Below are 24920 nucleotides of genomic sequence, written 5' to 3'. Positions count from 1 at the left end.
GGATAGATGTGATTGGCCCATACGTGATTGCGATTTGAACAGGCCATGTTGGAATTCCTGTCCTGTCCTATCCTGTCATTTCACGTCATCAGACTGTGCCTGCAGCCAAAAGTAAGTTTCCTTATGCGTTTCTATGTACCCTTGCTTATGGAGAAAGAAGAAACCAAGGGATCATGTTTCGACACTGGGGTTTGTGTCCACCGCTTCATGAGTTTCAACATTTGAACGCTACATACCAAATTTCAAATAAATCGGCCACAACGGGGCACTACCTCTGTAGTTCAGGAAAGGCTTGGCCCATCTTCAAAATAATTTTTGCTTTTAAGTTGTAATGTAATGGCCTGTCATTTGATCACAAAACTTTCAGTCGTTGCACATTATCCACCATAACATTCGTAAAAATGCACTTTTTCCGATTCCAATGAAATTTGGTCAGCATCATCTCTAGACCCTTCTGATATAAAGTTATACAAATTTAATTTGTAAGGTAAGCCGTGGCCCCGATTGACACTATGTGACACCAAAGCGATGTAAAACTATGTAAAAGTTTCATGAAACTCAATAGCCTACAGTCAGTCACTATAACCTTCTTTGGATGCATACCAAGCTCATGCTTAATATTCGCCTTGCTGAATGTTACAAACACTAGAATGTTTTCGAAAACAGGCCTTTCTTATTGACTTTACAAGACAGTCATCTCTGCACACAGGCCTTTCTGCCTGACCCTACAAGACACTCATCTCTGAACACGGGCCTTTCTGCCTGACCCTACAAGACACTCATCTCTGAACACGGGCCTTTCTGCTTGACCCTACAAGACACTTGTCTCTGCACACGGGCCTTTCTGCCTAACCCTACAAGACACTCATCTCTGCACACGGGCCTTTCTGCTTGACCCTACAAGACACTCATCTCTGCACACGGGCCTTTCTGCTTGACCCTACATGACACTTGTCTTTGCAAAACTGCTTCATGTTCACCACACCACTTTATTACGACCATGTTTTTTTCTACACCAGTTTCTTTGTGGTTACCATAAATGCTCGGGACTAGCTAGCAAGCTAACAGACTATGCAATTTATTACGAGCCATTGCATTGTTTTTGTGTAGTTCACTTCAATTGCTTTTAGATAAATGGGCAAAGACTGGTTGGTATATCCATGCCACATAATCTTGGATCATCGTTCACATAGAGCAGAGTCTATTTACCAATTTAGCAGCTAAAGTAGCTCATATTGCTTATGGTGATTACCATTACATGGTTATCAGTAGCTTCGCTTGCTGGGGTAGCAGCTAGGCTAGCTACTACACATCTTTCTTGGCAAACCATCAATGGCTTTCGCACGCCACTTAAAGCTAAATATTACAAGATTTTACACAAATACGTGTAGTTTTATTTATTGTGACATCTTAGATAAATGCTAACATGAACAAAAGCAACACGTGAAGACACAATGCACCTTATCACATAAGTTCCAGTTCTGAGATAATCCCTATCCAAACGTATCTAGAAACTTCCTCATGATTCTTATTGCTTGCACCTGCTAAATGCACATTACTGTGATGCACTGGTTTGTTACACAAACAGTCCTAGAACTTTTTGATCGCACCTGGTGTAGTAGTAGTCTATGGTCAAAAGGCATTAGCCTTGATACAAATCTCAGCCAGTCTCCTGTATCCCTATCCAATTATTTCTGTAAGTGTTTCGTGGACACATCATTGTTAAAGAGATGGCTCCATCTCAAGGTTTGACCTCACACAAGTACAGCCAACATATTTTTCTTCAGAACTCAATTGTTAATTGAAAGTTTTTTAAATAGAGTAATTGGCTTCAAGCATATCCATACTTTACAGGCCCACTTGTTTGTCTTTTGATGTCATTAGAATGAAGTTGCTGGTGTCGGTGTGGTTCCTGTGCTTCCTGCCCATGCTTTGCACAGCCCAGGCCAACCGAGATATCTGCAATGCCAAGCCCAAAGACCTCCCCCTGGAGCCTTTGTGTGTCTATCGCAGCCCGGATCCTGAACCTGAGACTGAGGAACCTGTAGAAGCGAAAGAGGAAATTCCGGAGTCCACCAACCCCCGAGTGTGGGAACTTTCAAAGGCAAATAGCCGATTTGCCCTCTCTCTCTTCCAGGAGCTTGCTAAAGGCAAGCCAACAGATAACATCTTCATGTCCCCTATCAGCATTTCCACAGCGTTCGCCATGACCAAGCTGGGAGCATGTAACACCACCCTGGAGCAACTCATGAAAGTAAGATAGCCACATGAGAGGTGATATATAATAATTATAATAATAATTTGCATTTGAGTATTTATTTACAGGTATATTAAAGGTTAACATGACCAGTCTCAGACGTATTTCTTTCTGTTGCTTGATTATCAGTAGAGCTTCTTGTGCTTGGGGGAATTATCCTGTATGCTATGTTTCTTTTCAGTGTACTAATAATCGTTCTTAGCGATTGAGAAAAGACTAAAATAGATTTAACTGATGCCAAAACACTATTGTTTCTTTGTGTTTCTGTAGGTGTTTCAGTTTGACACGATCAAAGAGAAGACATCTGACCAGGTGCACTTCTTCTTTGCTAAGCTGAACTGCCGTCTTTATCGAAAAAAGGACAAGACAACAGAGCTGGTCTCAGCCAATCGTTTGTTTGGGGAGAAGTCTTTGATGTTCAATGAGACTTACCAGAACATCAGTGAGCTGATTTATGGGGCAAAGCTGTTACCACTCAACTTCAAGGTCACTTTCTATTAGAGAATTAGTTGAGATCATACACCCTGATTTGTTCGTCATGTCTAAAGACTTATTTGTCCCTCACAGGAGAAGCCAGAGCTTTCAAGAATGACAATTAATGAATGGATTTCAAATAAGACAGAGAACCGGATCCAAAACACACTGCCACAAGGCTCTATAGACCCTAACACTATTCTTGTTTTGGTGAACACCATCTATTTCAAGGTAGAGAGACACTGAGTAACCAATAATACATAATGTTCCACATTTTAATTATTATTTGTTCGAACATACTGTGCAAACCAAATTGAGTTGTTAAGAACTTTCATGTAATTTACTGATTTACTTTATGTATTGCACTACAGGGCCAGTGGAAAAACAAATTCGACAAGGAGAACGTTATGAAAGATGACTTTTTTGTTACTGATGAAAAAACCTGCTCAGTGCCTATGATGTATCAGGAAACAAAGTTCAAGTATGGAGGGTTCCCTGAGGATAAAGTTAAGGTCCTTGAAATGCCATACCGTGGAGAGGATATCACAATGGTGCTGATCCTTCCAAGCAAAGGCACCAGCCTGTCTGAGGTACAAATCATACATGATGTGTCCTGCCTTCACAATATGTGTGCTGTGTAACAAATTATTTACAGAGTCTCATTGCCATCTTACTAGTATGCTTGTTTTATTTATTCATTGGCTTGTGCACACTGTAGTGGAAATATCAAATAGCTGTTTATCAATCAACCATTATAACGGTGCATGCAAATGCGAAGCACTTCCTAGGCAAGATTTTTACTTATTATTCATGTTCCAGGGATAATTCCGATTGAACCACTTCACATTAACTTTGTTCAATTTTTGTTGCAGAGGTCTTGTAAATAGCTTTGCTGGAGTGTTATTTAGATTTTTGTGAACTTCAAACTTTCAAATGAGAAAAATCACTAACCTTGCAACCACTACCACAATGACAACAACAGTACCACCATGACTACCTAAGCAAGCAGTTACCATAGCAATACCTTAGCATCCACCATAACTACCATAGCAACTGCAATAACTACCCAAAGGCAACATAGCAGCCAAAATAGAAACAACCCCAACTAGCATTCTTGTAACTACTCCATCAACACCTATATAAATGATCTCTTTTTCAATTTCTTTCTCTATCTTAATATCTAATTGAACCTATTTCTAACCTAATGTCTTAAACTTCTCTGTATCAAAACTATATGTCCTCTTTCTTATTCTTTCACTCTCTCTGCTTCTCTCGTATCTCTCTCTTTCTCGTTTCTTTATTATCTATCTATCTATCTATCTGTCCCCATCACCTTCCCAGTCTAACACTCCTCTTTCTCTCTATCTTTCTATCTATCACTCTTTACACACCTTTTTCTCCTATTCTTCTTTGCATACTTTCTCATTTGTTTGTCTTGATATAGAAAGGTCCAGATCTGTCCAGATCTTTTTCTAGGGTGTACACATGTATTGTTTTGGGGAACTGGGAAAATGTATACACAATTATTCAAAATAGGCTATAATTTCACATACATATATGTCCATACTGTGTGTAAAAAATATGCATGTATAACTCTGGATCAAAGAAATATTTGTGTGCTTTGATTTGAGGTGGAGAAAAGCCTGGACCTGAAGAAGCTGGTTGGCTGGCTGGACAACATGAAGGAGATAAAAGTGGCTGTGCAGATCCCACGCTTCAAAATTGAGGATAGCTTCAGCTTGAAGGAGAAGCTGCAGAGTATGGGCCTGCAGGACCTCTTCAGCCCACATCAGGCTAGCCTCCCCGGTACAAGCAATATATACGTTTAAATCATCAAAAAGCTCAAACATAGAATAAAAGAGAATACAAATAATTAATGGCAAAGGGCATCAATCTCAATCAATCAAATCAAAGAAATGTTTCCGGATCGGCCTCTCGTTCACACAAACCCCGCGGATTGGGTCACTGAATCCTCACCCTGTTGAATCTCCAGAGTGAGTACATTCGAACCTGCTAGCAGATCCGTGTAAACGCCCTCTTCGTACACTTTCTAACCCGATGACGTAACTGCCCCACGTGAATGCCTCGTAACCTCAGCCTGAACCCTTATTAACCCCGCTGCGTCACTCCATAACAGCAATAACATATACTAAATCGATGTTGTTAAGCTGGCCCGTCACACCATTACGTTCTGGTCAATGTTCTTTGACGTTAGAGGAAATGTTGGTAATCGTCCATGGTCTCTGGTATAGGGCCAGAAGTGCGTTGTGTGGACGCTGGTGGAAGCTGTAATCATCGGTGATCGTCGGAGAACGCTGGTCCAAAAAAAAAGTTTTGAACATGCACAAAAGTTTTCATGTAGCCCGGCGTTCTTCAACGTTTTAAACGCTGAATAATGTTGCACGCGCTCGGCTATCATTGGTCAGACGTTAGTTAATCGTTAGTCAGTCGATTCCCTATCTTTACTGGGTTGTTGTTAATCGTTTACTTTCCAGTGAACGACTCCCCGGCAACCTGTCAACTACCACTGAACGGACCCCTAGGGCACGCAGCGTGTGACTAACGTCAAACGAACGTCATATGGTGTCCAATGAGCGTCACTTCAGCGTTTCCCGAACGTCGATGCGTGTGGTAAACGGATGCGTGCAGGGTTCAGTTGAACCTGGGCTACCGCTATAAAGTTTGGAACCTTGCTACTGTCCTTTTCCACGTCCAACAAGGTAAATACTAATACAACACATTTAGTAATGATCCATGATCCATTTTGTAGTGATCCATGATTTAGTCCAGCACTGTCGTCTTCGTCTGGGCCTTCTTCTCTAATTTAACATGTGAATTAAGTATTCTGGTATGCTCCAAGAAGAAAATAATGGGAAAAGAAAACACACATTTATAAAGAATACACACATTTATAAACATATCACACTAATTTAATATAATCTATTTAGGACATACACAGGGAAGATGTTAAAATCCCTGTGCCGTAGGTAGGGGACTTATATAATGGCCAATCAACAAACAGCGAGTAAAAGGCTAATAAACATGATGGCACGCGACAAGAGTGACCACTGATGCTCGATAGTCCTATCGATAATCCCATTTTTTTCTATTTGTATCCATAAAAGAGAAAAATATAACAGTTACGTGTAAGCTTGGCCTGAAGACAAGCGTCTCTTAACTTCACTTATTACACAGCTCTTCTTAATGCTGTAGAATGCTCCATTCACTTGAATGGGGCTTCCCAACGTTCTGCGGTCCGTTATTAAGCGATAACCGACCGTTGCTATGCAATAATTACCGCTGTCAAGGAAAGTGGCCTTTTTGCCTCTGATTCACGTCTTTCAAAGCACTCTGCAAGTAGTCTGGTAACTTATCAATGGAGTTTCAGCTGACATTTAGCAGCACTCCGCAATGAAAGCGCATTCAAAATTTGTATAATTCCAAACCAAGACATTGACAATGGAATTATGTTTTGTTGCGGAGAAACAATGGCGACATAAACCATTTTTAATCAATAACTTCGTGTTGAAATGTAAATTTGTTGACTGTAGAATTGTTTTCTAAAAGCAATATAGGACTCGTGGGAGTGGGGTAGGTAAGGGATAATCCCACGTGTGTTGTTGCGTAAGCCACTCGGCCTCCGGCCACGGTGGCTACGGCCGAACACCACCCGTGCCTCCCTACCTTGCGCTGGAAAGTTGAGAATAATTCAACGCGTGGTGGAGAAAAAGGCGCACACGCAAAGCGCGCCGTACCATAGAAATCAATGCATTTTCTAGCGTCCCGTTTTTAAAAAGACGCCCATGTGTGGCCGTACCCTAACGAATTACGTTCTGACTCTGATTCTGACCGGGGCGCGGGCCCAAAAATAACAAGCATGGGCCACATTTGGCCCGCGGGCTTTAAATTGGGCAGCCTTGTAATAGAAGATCCCGACGAAGACAACAGCGCTGGACTAAATCATGGATCATTACAAAATGAATCACAACAAATTGTGTTGTATTAGTATTTACATTTTTGGACGTGGAAAAAGACAGTAAAAAGGCTCCAAACTTCAGTTTATAGAATGTTGCTAGCAGATGTTGTGTGCATTATTAGTAGGGGCGGGCTACTTTAATGGCATTATAGTTAGCCTCATTTCAATTATAAGCCAGTGATAATCAATGATAAATACAGGCTTGAATGAATGCAGTAATATATGAGGAAAGATGAATGTTCAGAACAACTGAATCTACTATGATTTTCCAGTGTTTAATACCCGTTTGACAATAAAACCCACACACCAGCAAAACGCTACTCTGTCGTTATTCACACATGCTCAACACGCTCGTCTAACTTTGACTTATCGCTCATCGCGCGCCAGTGACACGTCAGCACAAGTTCGTTGCGCGGCAGTTACACGTCACTTGGTCGCTGTTACACGCTCCCCATGCGTCAGTCCCAGGCGTCATGCGTCTTTCCCACGACGTCACATGGCAGGTGTGTCCACCTTGCCCTAGAACGCTCGAAATTGAACGATTAGAACTTTCAGAGAACGTTGACCAGAACGTTATGGTGTGACGGAGCCTTTCGGAAAAGGATGACATTAACAAGCCACACTTTTGTTCAAAACCGTTTTTTAAAAGTGTGAGTAATAGCCTACATCAGCAAATCTGACGTGAAAAGTGTAATATGTACGATTCCCAGACGAGAAAACTTTCATGAATGCCAGAATTGTCCCGCTAACTTTGTAAGTAACTTCTTCTTAACTGCCCTCGAGAATGAGGTCCATTTTTATTGCAATATACAACTATACAATAGTTATGAATTATTTTTTGATTTAGAGTATCAGTAGGCTACTTTGTATGCACTCATTTCCCAATAGGCTACCGGGGCAAATTATATAGGTAGGCTACCCTCAAGGTCCGAAATTAACACCCACAAAGCGCCAAATGCATGTAGATTTGGCATTTAAAGTGGATGCCACCCAACACTTTGGCGGGTGACTTTTTTGCAATAAAATATCAGCATTGATGGCTGAGCGCCAGTAAGATGAATGTTACGTTAGCTCTTGTCCTGTCAGACGACGATAGCTGCTTTCGTAGCATACTAGCTACCGTTAACGTTACTTCAGAGGTACAGAACGTAAAGGACAAAGCCAGCAACAATAGCCTACATTTGTTGTTAGTTATAAAACCATGAAATTTGAAGCAATTGTAAACCATGAAACACCCAGTATCAACACCACTTGCATTGTGGTCTCTCGTGCTCAAGCATGACTCATGTCATGATGCACTTTGTTGCACATTGTTTTGTTGCACTCTTCTATACTTGTTATTATCAATACAAAATACAATTACTTCTCGCTTAACCTAATGATTCCTGTATAGTAAATATTTCATGAGTAATTTAATATAATCAGTGATTTCAGGTGGTAGAGAAGTCGTTCAGCAATAGGAAGATTGCTAGTTGGATCTAGGCTTCTGTCTTCTGTCACTTTATGCGCATGCTCCATGACGTCTTTACAGCAGATTCAACCACTCCGCTCTGCTCTAGAGTTTCTATGTAAACGCACATTTTTCTTGACACGGCCCCATGTAAACGCAATAAGAAAAGGTACCGGATCAAAATAAAAATCTGGATTCAGGCAATCCAGGCTTCGTGTTAACGTGGCCTTAGGTGACACCTCAGAGTAGGACAAAGAAGACAAGTTATCAAGCCTCTTACATCCTAAGCATTTTTTTAGGACCATTGTCTTACAAGTGAATGACGTCAGAAATCTTGGAAATTGTGATGTGTGAAAATGTTTTGAAGTCGTATTAGATCTATGTAAAAAAAGATCTATGAATTAAATCTATGTAAAACAAGATCTATGAATTAGATCTATGTAAAACAAGAGTGACTGTGTGTAGCCTTTTTTTTATTAAATTAGACTCAATTTGATTCAATTTATTTATATAACGCGAAAACAATACAATTGTCTCAAGGTGCTTTACAGAGCCCAGTGCCTTGATTACTCTGCTCATATTTCTTTGTGACGAGCCCAAATCATAACTGTTAAATGTTGTGAGAAAGCAAAGTTATCAATACTTTCAAATCTAGTTGTTAACGTACAGCTGCCATGGTGACCTGGCATAGAAATATATATTGACAGGATGATTAGGCATAAGAGGCATTATCAATCATTACAAATGTCTCTTTGAAAAAAGATAAAAAGTCTCAAACAAAGTATTCCTTTAAATAACTTTATTGCCGATTCACAGCTTCATAGTCATTTCACGTAAATAAAACTACCGTAAGCAAAAAGTATCAATAAAAAATGCATTCTTTGTAAATTCGTTTGTGTTCTTTTAGGATGGGTGGTTGCCTATATTTTGGATAAGGCAAAGGCGTCTTCTAAAAACACCCAGACGATAGGAGTTCTCCCCAGAACCCAGATGATAGGAGTCCTCCCCAACACTCAAAAGAAAACCTTGGGACAGGGTTGACTTTTTATCTTAAGAATGATGATGACATGCTTTTATTCCTTTGGCTAAAAGTAAAGTCAAAATGACATCGTTCTAAGATTATTCGGTTGGCTAGGACCAGTTACCTTCCCTGAGAGGTTTGATGACCAAAGCTCCAGATTACATAAATCCTGTGGTTGTGATTATGTTAATGATGATAACATAAATGATCATTCTCTTAAGACTGAAAAAAGGCCATCAAGAACAAATGTGAATTCATGCCATTGGTAAAATAATAACTATTTTTAATAGTAATACTTATTTGTGATCGCATAGACCAGGGGTTTTCAACCTGGGGTCCGCAACGGCATTGCAGAGGGTCCATGACATGAGCCTATGTTGATCAGTTCACCATTGATTTTTTTTAATTCTTTATAAATTCGCTATGATTTATCAACACATTTCCAGATTACTCTTGAAAATCATGAAACATATCTAAAATAAGAAAAATGTCAATCTAAGTAGTCTGAATAGCCGAGTTGCATTGCCTGAAATATACTGACGTAAACCCATAGATATATATAAAGGCTAGATTTTTGTCCGCGTTGCCGGCAAACGGAGTCACACATGGAGGCCATCTTGCTACAGTCAGCTCACTCACCCGTAACATTGTTGAGGTAGTGGTAGATGTACTTTTTAAATAACCATACCTTGTTCAATTTTTAACCGATTTTAAAAACCGACGGTTTGGTTTGTCATAAATGTCAGAGATGTAGTTATGACACTGCATACTTATAAATAATTATAATTATAACCATGGGTTTTCATATGAAAATAACAATAAACAGAACAGCTAGGTGCAATAATTACACACATGCACAAGGAATTTATGTTATTTATAGTAAATCAATAAATAGGCTACTAAACTCAGCATACAGAATGGCAACATGAGATATATGTATACTTTTATAATAGGAATATTACTAATATAGTAAAATAATTTGAATTATTACATGTTTAGTTTAAACAAGTAATAATTGAAATGATTGTATTATATTAGTAATATTTAAAAATTGAGCAAGTTATGGTTATTTAAAAAGTACATATACCCCTACCAACACAATGTTATGGGTGAGTGAGCTGACTGTAGCAAGATGGTCGTCATGTGCGGACGTTCGACTCTGTTGGACAAGACATCTAGCCTTTATATATATCTTTGCGTTAACCCATATTCAGCACCCATATACACTGACAAGTACTACAGGCAGAATATGTGTGCGGGGCGAGGGGGCGTGGCGGTGGTTACAAACACGCGCACACAGGCACATCAGTGGGCCTCAAATTACTTTCTAGTCAGAATGGTGGTCCCTAGGACAAAACCAGTTGAAAACCCCTGACATAGACCATTCACCACTTATTGGTTGAAAGAAGAGCTAGAGGGCTCAGTACATTCTATGTGAAAAGTTTCCAGACTAATGTCTTAATAATAAACCTATAGGCTTGTCCTTAAGATTTAGGCAGACAGCCCAATGTACCATCATTTCCCGCTATTAGCTGCAGTTTATACATTGATTTTGTACCCCCCCAAAAAATCTGTATCCCAGCCAGTTTATAGTTGGGTGCACACAGGAATGCCTTTTTCCCGCCTGGTAAGTTAGTAACGCACAAAGTAACTCTGCCAGATAAAGTGTGAATGGGTCACACATTTTCATTCACACTCAGTCACATTGTTTCTTTCATAATGATAAAGTAAAGTGTTGTCGGGTATTCCTACTAGATTGTGTTTAATGGGGTCTATGCAGCGCATACGTACCTCTGCAAGAGGTTTGGAAGGTCTCATGCCAGTTACCTGGCAATGAACTATCCTAGTTATCACTAGCTTAGGGAACCATCTTTCACAGTGCATAGTTGCTAGCGTGTGTAATATGAACTAATTTTAACTTTGAGTGAATATGATCTTGTGTTAATATGCAGCGGCAGACACCCAGAGGGTTTCTACCTTTTATAGCTTTTTAACTATCCCAACTATCTCTAGCTTAGGGAACGATCTTAACATTTGGCAGCTGCTAGCGTGTGATGAACTCATGTTAATTTGTGTGAATATGGACTCCTGAATACTAACTCGTTATTATGAAGTTTCACAGGCACCCAGAAGATTTGTACCTTTTCCTATTATACTTTTATGAATTAAATTGAGGAGACTGTACCATCAGCTAGATTACTATCAATCATTTCATGTACCATTTAAGCAGTTTATGGTTATTAAAAAGTATGCTTAGATAGCTAGTCAGCTAGCATACCAGCTTTATAAATTTACGTAAAATACTGTGATGTGGTTTATATACGGTGCGGTTAATAGTGGGGAAACTATGGTAAGTCTTCTCACTATGTCCAAAATATCTAGTGGTGCTTGAAAAGGTTGTGTACCCCTTAGATATCACACTCAGGTCATTTAATGTTGGATCATTTGGTCAAAAGAAATGAATACATATAAAGTGAATGCCTCAGCCTCTCTCTGTCAATTGTTATGACTTTTATATGAAGATATATTTTGGGTCATATTTATGCAAATGTTTTACTTTTTAGGGCTACTTGCAGATGAGTCAGATAACGTCTACATATCAGATGCCTACCATAAAGCATTTCTGGAGGTACGTCTGAATGTTTGATGCATGTCATATGTTCATAATGGTTTCTTTTTGATGCATGTCATATGTTCATTATGGTTTCTTTCATTATCAACCTGTTATGAATGGTGTTACTATTACCATAAACTCTAATACTTGCTTGCAGAAGTGACTAAACCATGCTTATATACTGTGATTGCAGTTTAAAACATGGCAATCTATTTATAATAATTATTTTGTAGTACTTAAAACAATGATAAATAAAACATTCTCCATTAGGTAAATGAAGAGGGTAGTGAGGCAGCAGCTGCCACAGCAGTGGTGGCCATCGGTCGCTCACTCAACTTCAACCGTGAAGTCTTCATCGCCACCCGGCCTTTTCTACTGCTCATCCGTGAGTCCACCATCAACACCATCATCTTCATGGGCCGTGTGGCAAATCCGTGCAGTGGTAACCAATGAGATGTCCTCGAGCAACAGGACAGGGCAAAAGCAGGAAGAGGCGGAATTAAATTGACACATGATGGATGTTTTTTATGATTTCTCAGAAGAATACACTGAAATAATTGTGGGTGCTCTAAAATAAAGAGTACACTTATTAAAATGGTCTTTGTTAACTCTTTGTTGGTGGAACTCCGACCAAAGATATTATTGGCCTGTAGGTATGTGCCTTAACAGTAGAATGGATTTCATAGCAAACCACTTGGGACATTGAGTTGAGTTCTGCTGTAGCTAAAAACTGAATATTGTGTGCAGCTCATAAACCACCATATAATATTTTTTTTCTCAAACATAATTTGCTCAATATGTTAAAGTGAATCAATAAAAGTAGTAAACAGCCATTTGAACTTTTGCTCTTTTTTCCTAATAAAATAAAAGTAATATTTAAACAAACAAATGAAACTTTTGCATGAAGTATATGGGCCATTCTACGGAATTGGTGCAAAGTCAGGTCGGAAATATTTTGAATGTTTAATTCCCAAAACTTTGTCCGTATGTATATTGTACCATATCTTAAGTACACATATCAATTTTTATATTGTATTTTCAGAATGTGTTGGAATGTTTTCCCTCTTCCAAAAATTGTCACGACCGTAACATCACATTTACTATAGTAAAAAAGTATTATTATTGACCGGTTCAGATTGTGTTTCCTTCCCTTCTCTGAAGAGTATTTTTTTCCCCAAATATTTCTTGAAGGTTTGCACAATGAAATCCATAAAAATGATTTTTTTTTACCAAATTTTCAAGTTCAATTTATACAATTCATCAAAATCTAAGTGCAATATTTCTTTGTAAAATGCAAAATACTGATCATATTGATTCCAGAGTTATTGATTGATGAAATTGAACATACATTAATCCAATCAGTATCATAACATTTTAGTTGATTACTCAATATACTTAATTTTTTACAAAAAATCCAGTATTTCGGTAGTGCTTAGGGATGCACCGATACCGATAGTATCCAGTATCGGGTATCGGGTCGATACTTCGTTAAAATACTCGTACTCGTTTTGAATTACCAATACCAAAAACCCAGTGTTGCGTCTGAACGCGTGTGCTTTCTTCTCCTCTACTGTCTATGCCACCTGTGTGAAGTTGGCCCCCCGTCTCATTCAAAATATTAAAATAACACTGCTGTTCGTTTGTGCTGGTTTGTGCCGTAAAAATGATCGTTTGTGCTGGTAAGGATTTTGAGTTATTCAAAATTGCATTTTCTGGCATGTGACGTCACCCAGCCCCCCGTTCACGCCCAAATCTCATCAAAATAGTCCCAATCGTTAGTGCTACGTTTGTGCTGGTTTGTGCCGTCAAAAGAAATAGTTTTGCTATTATGGTTTCATAGTTATTCCCGTTTGATTTTTCACACATGACGTCACTCAGCCCGCCGTCCACTCTCAAATCGCGTCAAAATGGCCTCTTTATCATTAGTGCTACGTTTGTGCTGGTTTGTGCAGTCAAGAGAAATATTTGTGTACCTATTTGCTTATTCTACCTGTTGTATGGTTCTAGTAGTTAGTTAGCTAATAACATTGATTTCAATTATAAGCTATTATTACAAATATGTGCTGTGTATTTAATCTACATACACTTACTGCTGTAGGAAAAAAAAGTGCGTAATATTAAACATCACTGTTATCAAATTTTAGATTCAAAGAAGCTGACTAGCTGTGGCAGGGGGACAGCCCTTTGGGTGACCTCCATTGGCAACGAGGTTGGTTAGGATAAGGCCATACAAAATCCCTTCCTTCTTTTATTCTCTCCTTTTCCCTTTTTCCCTCTTTTTTCCTCCCTTTTCTTCTTCCCCCTTTTTTCCTTTCCTCCTCCCTCATGGTGAGCGATTGTGCACCAGCTTTAGTACAAAGAATATCATCCTTGATCAGTGTTGCATTAAACTAGTTACCCTTTCACATCCATATGTTTGAAAAAACTTAGATTCAGCTTTGGGGTCAGCTTTGACTACGAACCTTCCGCGCTGACTGCATTGTCTATAGTTACGCCCCTGGCGCACATTCACATTTTGCAACACAGCACAAGTACACTTGATTAAAGCCATTAGCAAATGAAAAAAATACACCTTTTTCAACCACAAATAAGAGATACATAACAGTGACCTCACGCAGAGGCTCTGGCTTAGGGGCCCCCGTGAGCTCATGGACCCTGGGCCTAGATCCGGTAGGCCCGTTCGTTAATCCATCCCTGCTGAGGAGGCATTGCTATGTGGAAAGACCTGGCAACTGTAGAACATTGGACACAAATTTTGATTTGATTAATAATAAAATACGTTTGGACCTCATAATATATCCTACGGGAGATTACCGGGAGAAAAGACAAACGGGAGGGGGGCGGGAAATGGGTCAGAAATGCGGGAGGTCTGCTTATATGTGATGTTGAAGTTGAGGTTACATAATTGCATTTTAAAGTAACTTTTACTACACATTAATATGTCTCGACAATAATATATAAATAGAAATATATTTTTCGTTTACATTTGTCTTCGCTTTCGTTTACATGAGTATCGCAATGGCCAGGAGGTGGCGACAGCATACTGAATCTTAGGATCTAGTAAGCCTACCCCATCTCTGATCTTTGTTTATAGTAGTAATGCTTTTCATTTGAAATTTTACAGGATGATCTGAATATAATGTCTTTCCTCAGCAGAGTGATCTTTTTTTTAAACCGAGGAACATGTGGACAAATCTGACCTTATCTAAAAGGCCTACAAATTAACAACAACAGAACCCTGTATGGTTGTGTTATGAAAGATGTCATCTTGATAATAGATCCACCTTGTTTCACACTCTATACCCCAACAGAATTCTTAAGCAATGTTCCAGATCCTACCTTATTTATACAGTGAATCTGCAAAAAGACAGGCTGTAGCCTCCCTGATATCCATCATGCAATCATGTAATTTCCCTTGAATAATACTGTGCACATTAAGAGTGACTCGTCAATATAAATCTTCAAGACTTTCTACACTTTCTACACATTCAAGACTTTCTACACATTCATTCTATCCACTTAAACGTGGCACTCAGTAGATGTAACAAAGGAGGTATAATTTGATAAAAGTAACCAAAGTGAAACCAAGAGGCTGTTTTACAACAAACTGGAGCTCTTAGACATTATCTTTTATTAAAAGAAGCTGAAAAGTGAATACATATGAGAAAGGAGAGAAGAGATTGGCATGGACAGAAAGTTCTTATAGTTCTAACAACTCTGTACGTATGGCAGGAGACAAGAGACAGGCATGGACAGAAAGTTCTTATAGTTCTAACAACTCTGTACATACGGCAACAGACAAGAAAACTTTCAAGATGTATACCACATATTAATTCAAAGATTTTAAACCAGTTACAGAGACAGGCAAAACCAAAACTGGCAATAAGTTAAAGTAATATCTTATTCATATGTATATACTCTTAATTGGAGTGCAATGTTCCTTGAGATACAGATGGTTACACAGGGTCATGTTTTCACATTCAGGCTCCTGTTTTAGTTGGCCGTGGATAATAAAAATAGAAGTAAATTACCTTGTTGTATATGGTAATTTTAAAAAAGTTTTAGTTTTTTTTTGTGTCAAGGAACTTGAATCCTGTTAAGAATTCACACTCATTCAGCAGATTCTGATTTAAATACTGAGTTCTCATTCTCAGATTACATAGTATAATGTATTCTGAGATTCAAGTTTGTGTCTAGATTGTGAAGCATTAGAACTAAAACAAACTTAATACAGAATTGTGCAAGTTTCCTTAATTTAGTCTAGTGGAAGGCTCTTTTTTATAATAGTTTATTGTGGGCTTATCAACCTTTTCATAAAAGAAAAAGTGTATCACTGAAGTGGAAAAAGTAAACTGAGGTTTACAGTTTTCAAAATTACCCCAAAGCCTAGAAAAAAATCACATATCTGTGAAATCTTGAAAAAAATCATACAAAAGATTTGAATTCAGTGTTTTAATATTGTTTAGACATGTAGTTATCTTCATGCTGTAACTATTGTTAGTCAGAGTCAGAGGTCATAATGCAATGATCTTGTGTCATAATTGTGTTGTAATGGTAACTGTAAAATAAGGATAACCTTTGACCTACTAACAAGTGGATGGCTCTACTGACTGTAGGGAGTGTTTCCTGCCATTTGTCTTTCTTGTTGCAATGCTAATTTGCTGGTAGTGCCTGTCAATCAACCACAGTTTACAAGCCGCAGCCAGTGGTGAGTTAATCTCTTGGCTGATGATATGTGACATGTTGGAGTTTGAACTTTGACCAGGCACATGGGATAAGTTAACTTCGCTAACATAGGACAGAGACTTTTGCGCTGCGTATTTATTCTCATTTCAAGAATAAGCTTTTTGAAGGTTGTTCATATTTTGCCTGTCTTCGGCTTACAAATGGAGCATTACTCAAATCCAGTAAGTATCTTTCATCTTGTGTGTGACTTTTCCATTGAAAAAAAACAAAGTCTTAGTTATCAGACAGGTAAACGACACTTGAACAAAGTTTAAAAAGCTGTTCTTACTTTATATTCTTCCACTGATATCTGTCTTATCTAAGATGTCTGTGATGAATAAGTGGAAGAAGAGGAAAATGTTATTAATTCCATGTCTTAAAAAGTCAAGGGGGCTTGACATGTTGTGGTTAATGTAACACAAACATTAGAATCCTTAGAATTATCCTTAGAATTTGTATGCTTGAATTTGTTTCATGAATAAGTGGTGACATTTAATGTACAGTCCTGTTCATTCACAACTGCTAACCACAACTAATGAGCAATACGTACTGTTTTTTGCCTCCCTTCATATCTCTTTATATCAGTCACCTATTGCCACATGGTACTCTTGCAACAACCTCATTTCACATATATGTTACATTCGGTGGCTGAACTACATGTTAATGTATAACTTCATTTTGGTATAACTTTCTGAAAAGAGGAATTTTGTGATTAAATCATGATAGTTTGCATAAAACTGAAATGGTCTGAGTGACAAGTTAATAGAAAACACCTATTTTGTTTAAGGGTTGTGATGACATTGACTTGTTGGATTTGCTGTTTGATAAAAATGATGGAATCCTTCGTCATGAGAAAATAGATTGCAGCAACCAACCATTGCCTGTTGCGGAGCCTAGTGTAAGTATCTGCCTCCACACAGTTTTCTAATTCTGTAGGGAAACCCTCTCAATTAATTCATGCCTTTGGCAATTGTGTCATGATGTGGATATTCAGTGTTTTGTTTGGGCTTGCCTCAATAGCTGTTGATCCAACCACAAGGCACTGAAGACTTCCTGTGTGCTTTGTTGAGTGGGCCTGACTCGAGGTCACCCCAGTGGTCCCCCTGTCGTAGTGATAGCGGGATCAGTGAGGATCTCCACTCTGATCACATGGACAGCCCCATGCCACCTCAGAGTCCCCTCCTCGAGTCTCAGTACATTTACCCTCTACCTCATCCCAAGCCCCTGGACCCTATGGAGACAGATCTTCCCATCGATCTGAGTGAGTTACTGAAAGGAAAGATTTCACGAGAACATCGCACACAAACACACACACACACAGAGGCATGCAGACTCACACCCAAACATACAATTAATCTACAATCCACACAAATCCACTATTTTTGTAACTCCATACAAATAATGAACCAAAACTAAGTATTTCCATTCATCTGTGACTAAAACCCTCTTAAATCGGTTGCTGCATTGCCAGAGATGGGCACGCACACTGTGCACTCAGAAACTAACCCTCTTACCAATCTCTGCAGATGGCTGGGAGACTGGCTTGTTCCAGGGTAAAACAGACAAGATGCTCTCTGGGTCTCCGGAGCAGAGGAGCCAGCTGTCCTCTGGTTTTCCCTTGACTGTGAAGGAGCTGCTCCTCTCTGGCAAGACTGAACCTGTGAGTGTACACTGCAACATGTAGCTTAGCATTTGGGTGTCCTGAGTGGGTGAGGCAGAGGACAAGTTAAAAGACATGGTGACAGATATGCCCTTCTGAGTGTTCATGTGAAACTGTGGCATGCCAATATATCTCACTTGAACCTCAGTGATAGAATATTTTCAAATGACTGTTTAACTTCAACATTGATATTCCAGACTTGCTGTCAGCCCGCGCAGGCCTCGCAGCAGTCTGTTCAAGATCTGATTTTGAATGAGGATGAGAGGAAACTGCTTGCCAAAGAGGGCATGATGCTACCTGCCCAACTTCCTCTCACCAAGGTACTTCAGATTGAGGCCGGCAATTTCTACATGTTACCCGGCAGATAGGTTTCATTTTCTTTTTATGTGTCTCATTATTTTCCTTTCAGTATGAGGAGAGAATTTTGAAGAAAATAAGGAGAAAGATCCGCAACAAGCAGTCGGCCCAGGAGAGCCGGAAGAAGAAAAAAGAATACATCGATGGGCTGGAGAGCAGGTACTGACTGCCAAGCTAATTGATGAGCTGGAGAGAGGTATTGTCTGCCAGTAGAAAAACAGTGGAGCTGTTCCTATTAATTACATATGGCCAGATTATATCTTAGACCTCTATGTGTAACCTAGTGAGATAAGGCAATATTGTATAATTCACACAGTGGTTTAATAAAAATAAATGAGAAAATCTTTTGAGCGTAAAGAATTCGTATTGGAGCCTGTGGTTGAATTTTAATCAGTGGTAATGCGTCGAAGCCGACTCAGTGGGAAGAAATCTCTTTTCTGCACAGGATGGCTACATGCACCGCACAGAACCAGGAGCTGCAGAGGAAAGTCTTCCAACTGGAAAAGTGTAACATGTGAGGGAATTGCTTATTTTATATTCCCATGAGCGCTGCTTTAAGAGAGCTGTTTAATTCCCCAGAAAACCAGGAACTTTTTGAACCCCTTCACTTACACAGCCTCTGTCTCCCAGGTCTTTGATGGAGAAGCTTCGGAGGCTGCAGGCAATGGTCATGAATGGATCTAATAAAACTGCACAGACTGGTACATGCATACTGGTGAGCTATTGTACACACACTCACAGAACAAACAAATCACGCATGGGAATCTGTATAAATGTAAAACCTGAACCTAAAAACTGCAGAAAGGATACAAAATATTGAAGATGCATGCCATAATACATCAATTGTTTCTGTTTCATATATTGGTGTAAATGCAAACCAAAAAAGATAACAATAAAACAGCACCTATATTACATTTGAAACTGCTCATAAATGTGTGGAATGTCACGCCTGTCTTATGTGGGATGCCATGCATGTAGGCTAGAAGTAAGAATATAAGAACATGTTTAACTGTCTCCCTAGCATCCATGACCTTCTGGAGCAAATGTGGTTTGACATGCAAATGATCCACACTCAGCCTCAACTCTCTCTGCTCCTCTTCCCCTCTCCCAGGTGCTTGTTCTGTCCTTCTCGCTTCTCCTGTTCCCCAGTCTGAAGCCATTCTCCGACAGCAAGGTCAGCCTGGAGGGGGAATTTGCCCCAGTGAGGGGTGAGTCAGTGGGCTGCTTCCACACAGCATGCAAACATTGAGTTTCAGCACCAAAAAAATATAGATAGGTACAGAGAGAGAAAGAGTAAGATAGAAGGAGAGAGAGAAAGCAAAGGAGTAAAAAGGGGCAACAGAAAGAGAGAGAGAGGACTGAGAGAGGGAAACAGATTAATGGAGCAACCACGCAGGCTAGCCTCCAGAAATGTCCGCACCCATGTGGAGCTGCCATCTAGAGTGCTCTATGTTTCTCAAAGAAAGTGCGAAGTGCTGATTATCACGTAGGCATATATGCCATAACTCACATTCTCACTTTGACATTTATGAATGTTATTTAGAAAAGCAACAACAGTTTTCAAGGTGGAAATTGCTTCAATCTCATTTCTAGGGAGAGTGCACTTTGAGTGCAGTTTCCCATTCCACACTTGCTGACAGTCTTAAGGAGAGAACTGAAGTATTTTCTGAGTAAATGCACACATATATGTTGGGGCGTTTCACTGTCCCTTAAGCTACATTGTGCTTTTTGTGTCACATTTGTAATGCTCATTCTGGTACCTGTCAAGTCAGTGTTCTCACATCCTCTTTTCCCATTTGCAGTTCAGTCAAGATCCTTGCACAATATCCATTCGTCTCGTGTGATCTATGCACACGACCATCACTCCCCAATACCAGAGGACACAGTGACTCTGGAGCCGCTTCCAGGGAACAAGCAGGTGGATAATGTTCGGTTGTTCCTGGAGAAACTCACCATAGGACAAAGGCTGACGGATTTCGACACCATCCCTCACAACGAGAGCCTACACGATCACCTCCATCACCACGGAGACCCCATCACTGGCCATACAGCCATGGTGACCTTGCGGGCTGTTGCCAAAATCCGCCCGCATGCCGATGACATGTGAAGACGAGACGTGTGAAGCCGTACCAACCGCAGCTTAATACGCTTTTCACGTGAAGAGAATCACAGAGTCATCAGGAGACAAACACAGAGGGAAAGAAGAGAGGAATTAAAGATTGAGAAAAGGAGACAGTGAATTATTGGTGTATCTTCTATCAGCAAAGTTATTTTTCTGTTATACAGTTATTTTATTTCATTAACTTTTTCACAGCTAAACTAGTTGAATTGCATTTTAATTTAGAGGTTCATGTAATGAATTTCAGAAGGAAGGAGACTAAATTATGAGAATTATGAGATTCATTTCTTGCTACACAAAGTGTGACATATTAATGGCAATAATGAATCCAAATGGATATTAAATGTAATTACCTGAAAATAAAAGAAACTCATGTTAAAAATGCTGGGCATTTTAAATGAATTTCTGTGAACCATGGTTGACCAAGTCACTTAATAAATCACTGATAAAGAATTGATGTGAGAATATGTCTTAACAAAATTAACTGAAGTAATTTCTCTGCGCATATGTTTGGCCAAAGGATTATTAAATAAGTGTATCCTCAGACTGGATTGTCACTGTGTTAGTAGCTTCCTCGCTTTAATCATCAAGAGAGAGTCTCAGTGTCCACTTCGGCATCTTTAATCAGCAAAGTCACTTTCACTTTGATCTCAATCTCCCGCAGGTGCCAGACCCTCAATCTGCACTGGCCCTCCCTCTTGGGCGACAGCAACAGGAAAGGTTGACTGAGGCCGTCCAATTTTTTTTAATGCATAGGGCTGACCAAAAATACACTTCCACTGTTCCACTATGCTCAGTGAACGTGTGGTATGGTTAACCAAGGTGAAGGATAAGCCTCTCTTCACAAATCTGTTTGAGTGTTTTGACCGATAATCGACTGGATAGTATAAAATGTCTTTGCTGGAATTTTTTACCCTGAGGGCCAAACTATTGCAGTTGTTTTTTTTTGGCTGACGGTCTACCTTATTTATATTCTTCAAATTCGCAGTCAGAAGAATCATCTTGAGGCTTCAGAGTCAGACAGACAGAAAACTGTCAGACGCCATGAGAAACACATTTCCGTTTTTTCACACTATTGGTGCTACTTCCATTTAAAAAGTATATGTCAGTTAACTCCACCAGTGCTTTTTTATAAAAGATCATACAAATTATTTACTGTGAACTTCTATGATAACTTGACTTGGTACCAGTGGGTGGCCAATCAGGACTAGTGGGTGGCCAATCAGGACTAGGGGGTGGCCAATCAGGACTAGGGTTTGGCCAATCAGGACTAGGGGTGGCCAATCAGGACTAGGGGGTGGCAATCAGGACTAGGGGTGCCCAATCAGGACTAGGGGGTGGCCAATCAGGACTAGTGGGTAGCCAATCAGGACTGTTGGGGGGGCTTCCTGAGGATATAGACAATTTACATTCTTTACGAGCACACAAACTCAATCATATAAAATATTACAAGTAATAATAATAAGCGCGACTTTAAAATACAGTAGTTTCAGTCAACTATGAATGTATTTCGAAATAAATTGTCCTGATTGGCCTACTATTTCAAAAAACATATAAAATAATAGGATGTTTGAAAACACAAATCGTATTTCATAACAAAGAGTAATTTGCAGCACTCAGCCCTGTAGCATAGTCTCGAGAGAAACCTGCCAAACTTACCTGCCTGAAATAACGAACGAGTTAATTCTTACTCAGGAGAGATGTTGGGGTTTTATTTAGATAGCTCTTTTAAAAACTAGTTGGGAAAACTATTTGAAACCACATACAACCCACGGTAATATGTTATTCCACGCATCACGAAATCATTAAATCATCCTTGTCTATTATGTATAACTCGAATAGCACCTGCTGAGAGAGGATGTCAAGTTTGTTGTAGTGAGTCACACAGAATCCGGGAGAAGCAAGAGTAACCTGAGGGAAACACACACACGACGTGATTTGAAGCCATGATTGAATTCACAAGGCATTGAGAGCGTTAGTGTCATAATAAGCATTTGACTGACAGGGTTGGTTTATTTAGTAGTCTAGTACACGTGTACTTGGAAACATAAAGTTAAAGTTAAGATGTAAAGCATGGGCTATGCTTTATAGCCTATGATATTCAATTTAGTTTTAACCATTGCCTAACATTAGGCTACTGCTTAAAACGCGGTTTCTCTTGTATGATAAAAACATTACTTACCAAGAAGTCGTTTCATAAACTGGCACTATGAAAAAAGTGATACTGCTGAAAGGGCTCGAGTCAGAGCTTTGCGCGGGCACGGGCACCCTCAGTCTATATAAATCAAGGCGCGCGGTCAGGCTCACTCTAGCGCCAGAGATACGCTACAGACGGTAACGAAAGAATTCACTTGGTCCACTCAACTAAAGTTTAGGTCAGGAAACCGAACGGTATGTTGAATTGTCTTTATCTATATTATTTTCATTTAAACTAACCTTGGATCTCTCCCGTTACGATTGTCAATTTAGTCATGACTTAACATGAGTGAGTACTGAGCAATGTCAAGAAACGACAGCATCCAAACTCTGGAGTCGGGAGAATGTGAGAACGTGTTGGAAGACAGCACGTCAGTAGTCAACAATTCTGAAGGGACTCTGAAAAATCTCTCTTTGCGTTGCTGGCTCCAACTCCTGTCAAAGGAATCTAGTTCCGAACTGTATGGCGACGGCTCCAGCACTGCAGTGCGTGTCATGATCGCTCTGGTTTACTCAGTAGTGTGCGCACTTGGTCTGGTGGGGAACTCTCTTGCTTTATATATGTTACACTCACGCTACAGGCAAAAGCAATCCTCCATTAACTGTTTTGTTATGGCTTTGGCACTCACTGACCTACAGTTTGTCCTTACTCTGCCCTTTTGGGCTGTAGACACTGTTCTCGACTTCCGCTGGCCTTTTGGAAAAGTGATGTGTAAAATCATCAGCTCTGTCACCACCATGAACATGTATGCCAGTGTTTTCTTCCTGACAGCCATGAGTGTGGCACGTTTTTACACGGTAATCTCGTCTCTGAAAATGCACAGCCACCGGGTGTCTGCGGCTGCAGCTAAATGGATATGCCTGGGCATCTGGATCATCTCACTCCTGGCCACTTTGCCCCACGCGATCTACTCAACCAACGCCCAGTTCCCAGGCGAGGAGCTGTGCCTGGTACGCTTCCCAGAGACTGGCAGCTGGGACCCCCAGCTCCTCCTGGGTCTGTACCAGATGCAAAAAGTGCTGCTGGGCTTCATCATCCCACTGGTCGTGATCACGGTGTGTTACCTGCTGCTTCTGCGCTTCGTGCTGAGCCGTCGCATCAACGGTGTGTCGGACAGTGAGCAAGGCCGTCACCAGCGCTGCTCCAAAGTCACCAAGTCTGTCATCATTGTGGTGCTCTCCTTCTTCCTCTGCTGGCTGCCCAACCAGGCGCTGACCCTATGGAGCATGCTCATCAAGTTTGACCTGGTGCCCTTCAGTGACGCCTTCTACAACGCCCAAGCTTACGCCTTTCCACTCACCGTCTGCCTGGCGCACACCAACAGCTGCCTCAACCCTGTACTCTACTGCCTCATCCGGCGTGAGTTTCGCGCCGGGCTCAAGGAGCTCCTGCTCCGGGCCAAACCGTCCTTCTGCAGCCTCAGCCACCTGCTGCCACGCAAGGCTAAAGTTGCAGAAGCCCCAACTGTCCTGGTCCTGGTGCCAATGGATGTCTGACAAATGAAATCAAATGGTGTGTAGTGGGGTCCAGGTGTTTATAGGCTTGGTTCTTCAGAGGTTGTTTTGAAGGATGTGTAATTTTGGAGCCCACGGGTCTCGTTAATCTCATTTCACAATTTTCAGTTCATCTCATTTATGGCTACCTCATAGCCTATCAAGAGTTTGTATGCAAAACCAGTTTTGTAAGCATGCATATGGTTGTCTAATGAGGGACCTTTGTGAAGTTCAAGACCCTGGGTGTTTCTCTGTTGCGTATGAAAAAAAATCACTATATGTCAAATACGTCATGAGAAGGTATTCTAGAAGAACAATAAATAATGCATTCGTTCCCAAACTTTTTGAAGCTTTGTGAGATAAATGTTTTTTTTGTAACAACACCAGGGCATGTCATCTCCTTTAATTATGTGCAACATTTCTATGAATAGTAATGAATGCAGCATAGTTTTACCAGTGTGTAAACAGTTTAGTCAGCACTGATTGTCTCTGCTCATCAACAGTTTTCCTAACGTGATTACATGTGAAAGTCTTACATTTATAAAACAAATGAAGTGAATAGTAATCAGTAAAACAA

The 24920-nt window shown here is 40.1% G+C and overlaps 3 protein-coding genes across 3 annotated transcripts; all 3 read left to right on the top strand.

Moving 5' to 3' along the window:
* Window positions 1-1885: 1885 nt before the first annotated feature.
* On the top strand, window positions 1886-12245 carry serpinc1 (serpin peptidase inhibitor, clade C (antithrombin), member 1; the record flags this gene model as incomplete). Its single annotated transcript, XM_080833070.1, has 7 exons — window positions 1886-2254; window positions 2528-2743; window positions 2825-2962; window positions 3103-3321; window positions 4363-4537; window positions 11743-11807; window positions 12063-12245. 7 exons carry the CDS (start codon window positions 1886-1888, stop codon window positions 12243-12245), a joined length of 1365 nt encoding a protein of 454 aa, XP_080689196.1.
* A 4433-nt stretch (window positions 12246-16678) lies between these two features.
* Window positions 16679-20641, top strand: creb3l3a (cAMP responsive element binding protein 3-like 3a; the record flags this gene model as incomplete). Its single annotated transcript, XM_080833426.1, has 10 exons — window positions 16679-16699; window positions 17305-17415; window positions 17538-17778; window positions 18044-18177; window positions 18375-18497; window positions 18587-18693; window positions 18980-19048; window positions 19165-19249; window positions 19646-19742; window positions 20337-20641. The coding sequence occupies 10 exons, from the start codon at window positions 16679-16681 to the stop codon at window positions 20639-20641; spliced, it is 1293 nt and encodes a 430-aa protein (XP_080689552.1).
* A 2511-nt stretch (window positions 20642-23152) lies between these two features.
* On the top strand, window positions 23153-24346 carry rxfp3.2b (relaxin family peptide receptor 3.2b; the record flags this gene model as incomplete). Its single annotated transcript, XM_080831927.1, has 1 exon — window positions 23153-24346. One exon carries the CDS (start codon window positions 23153-23155, stop codon window positions 24344-24346), a length of 1194 nt encoding a protein of 397 aa, XP_080688053.1.
* Between the last annotated feature and the right edge of the window lie 574 nt (window positions 24347-24920).

The sequence above is a fragment of the Sprattus sprattus genome (genome assembly GCF_963457725.1).
Source record: "Sprattus sprattus genome assembly, chromosome: 2".
NCBI classification, from domain to species: domain Eukaryota; kingdom Metazoa; phylum Chordata; class Actinopteri; order Clupeiformes; family Clupeidae; genus Sprattus; species Sprattus sprattus.
This window is presented reverse-complemented; position numbering and strand designations above follow the sequence as displayed.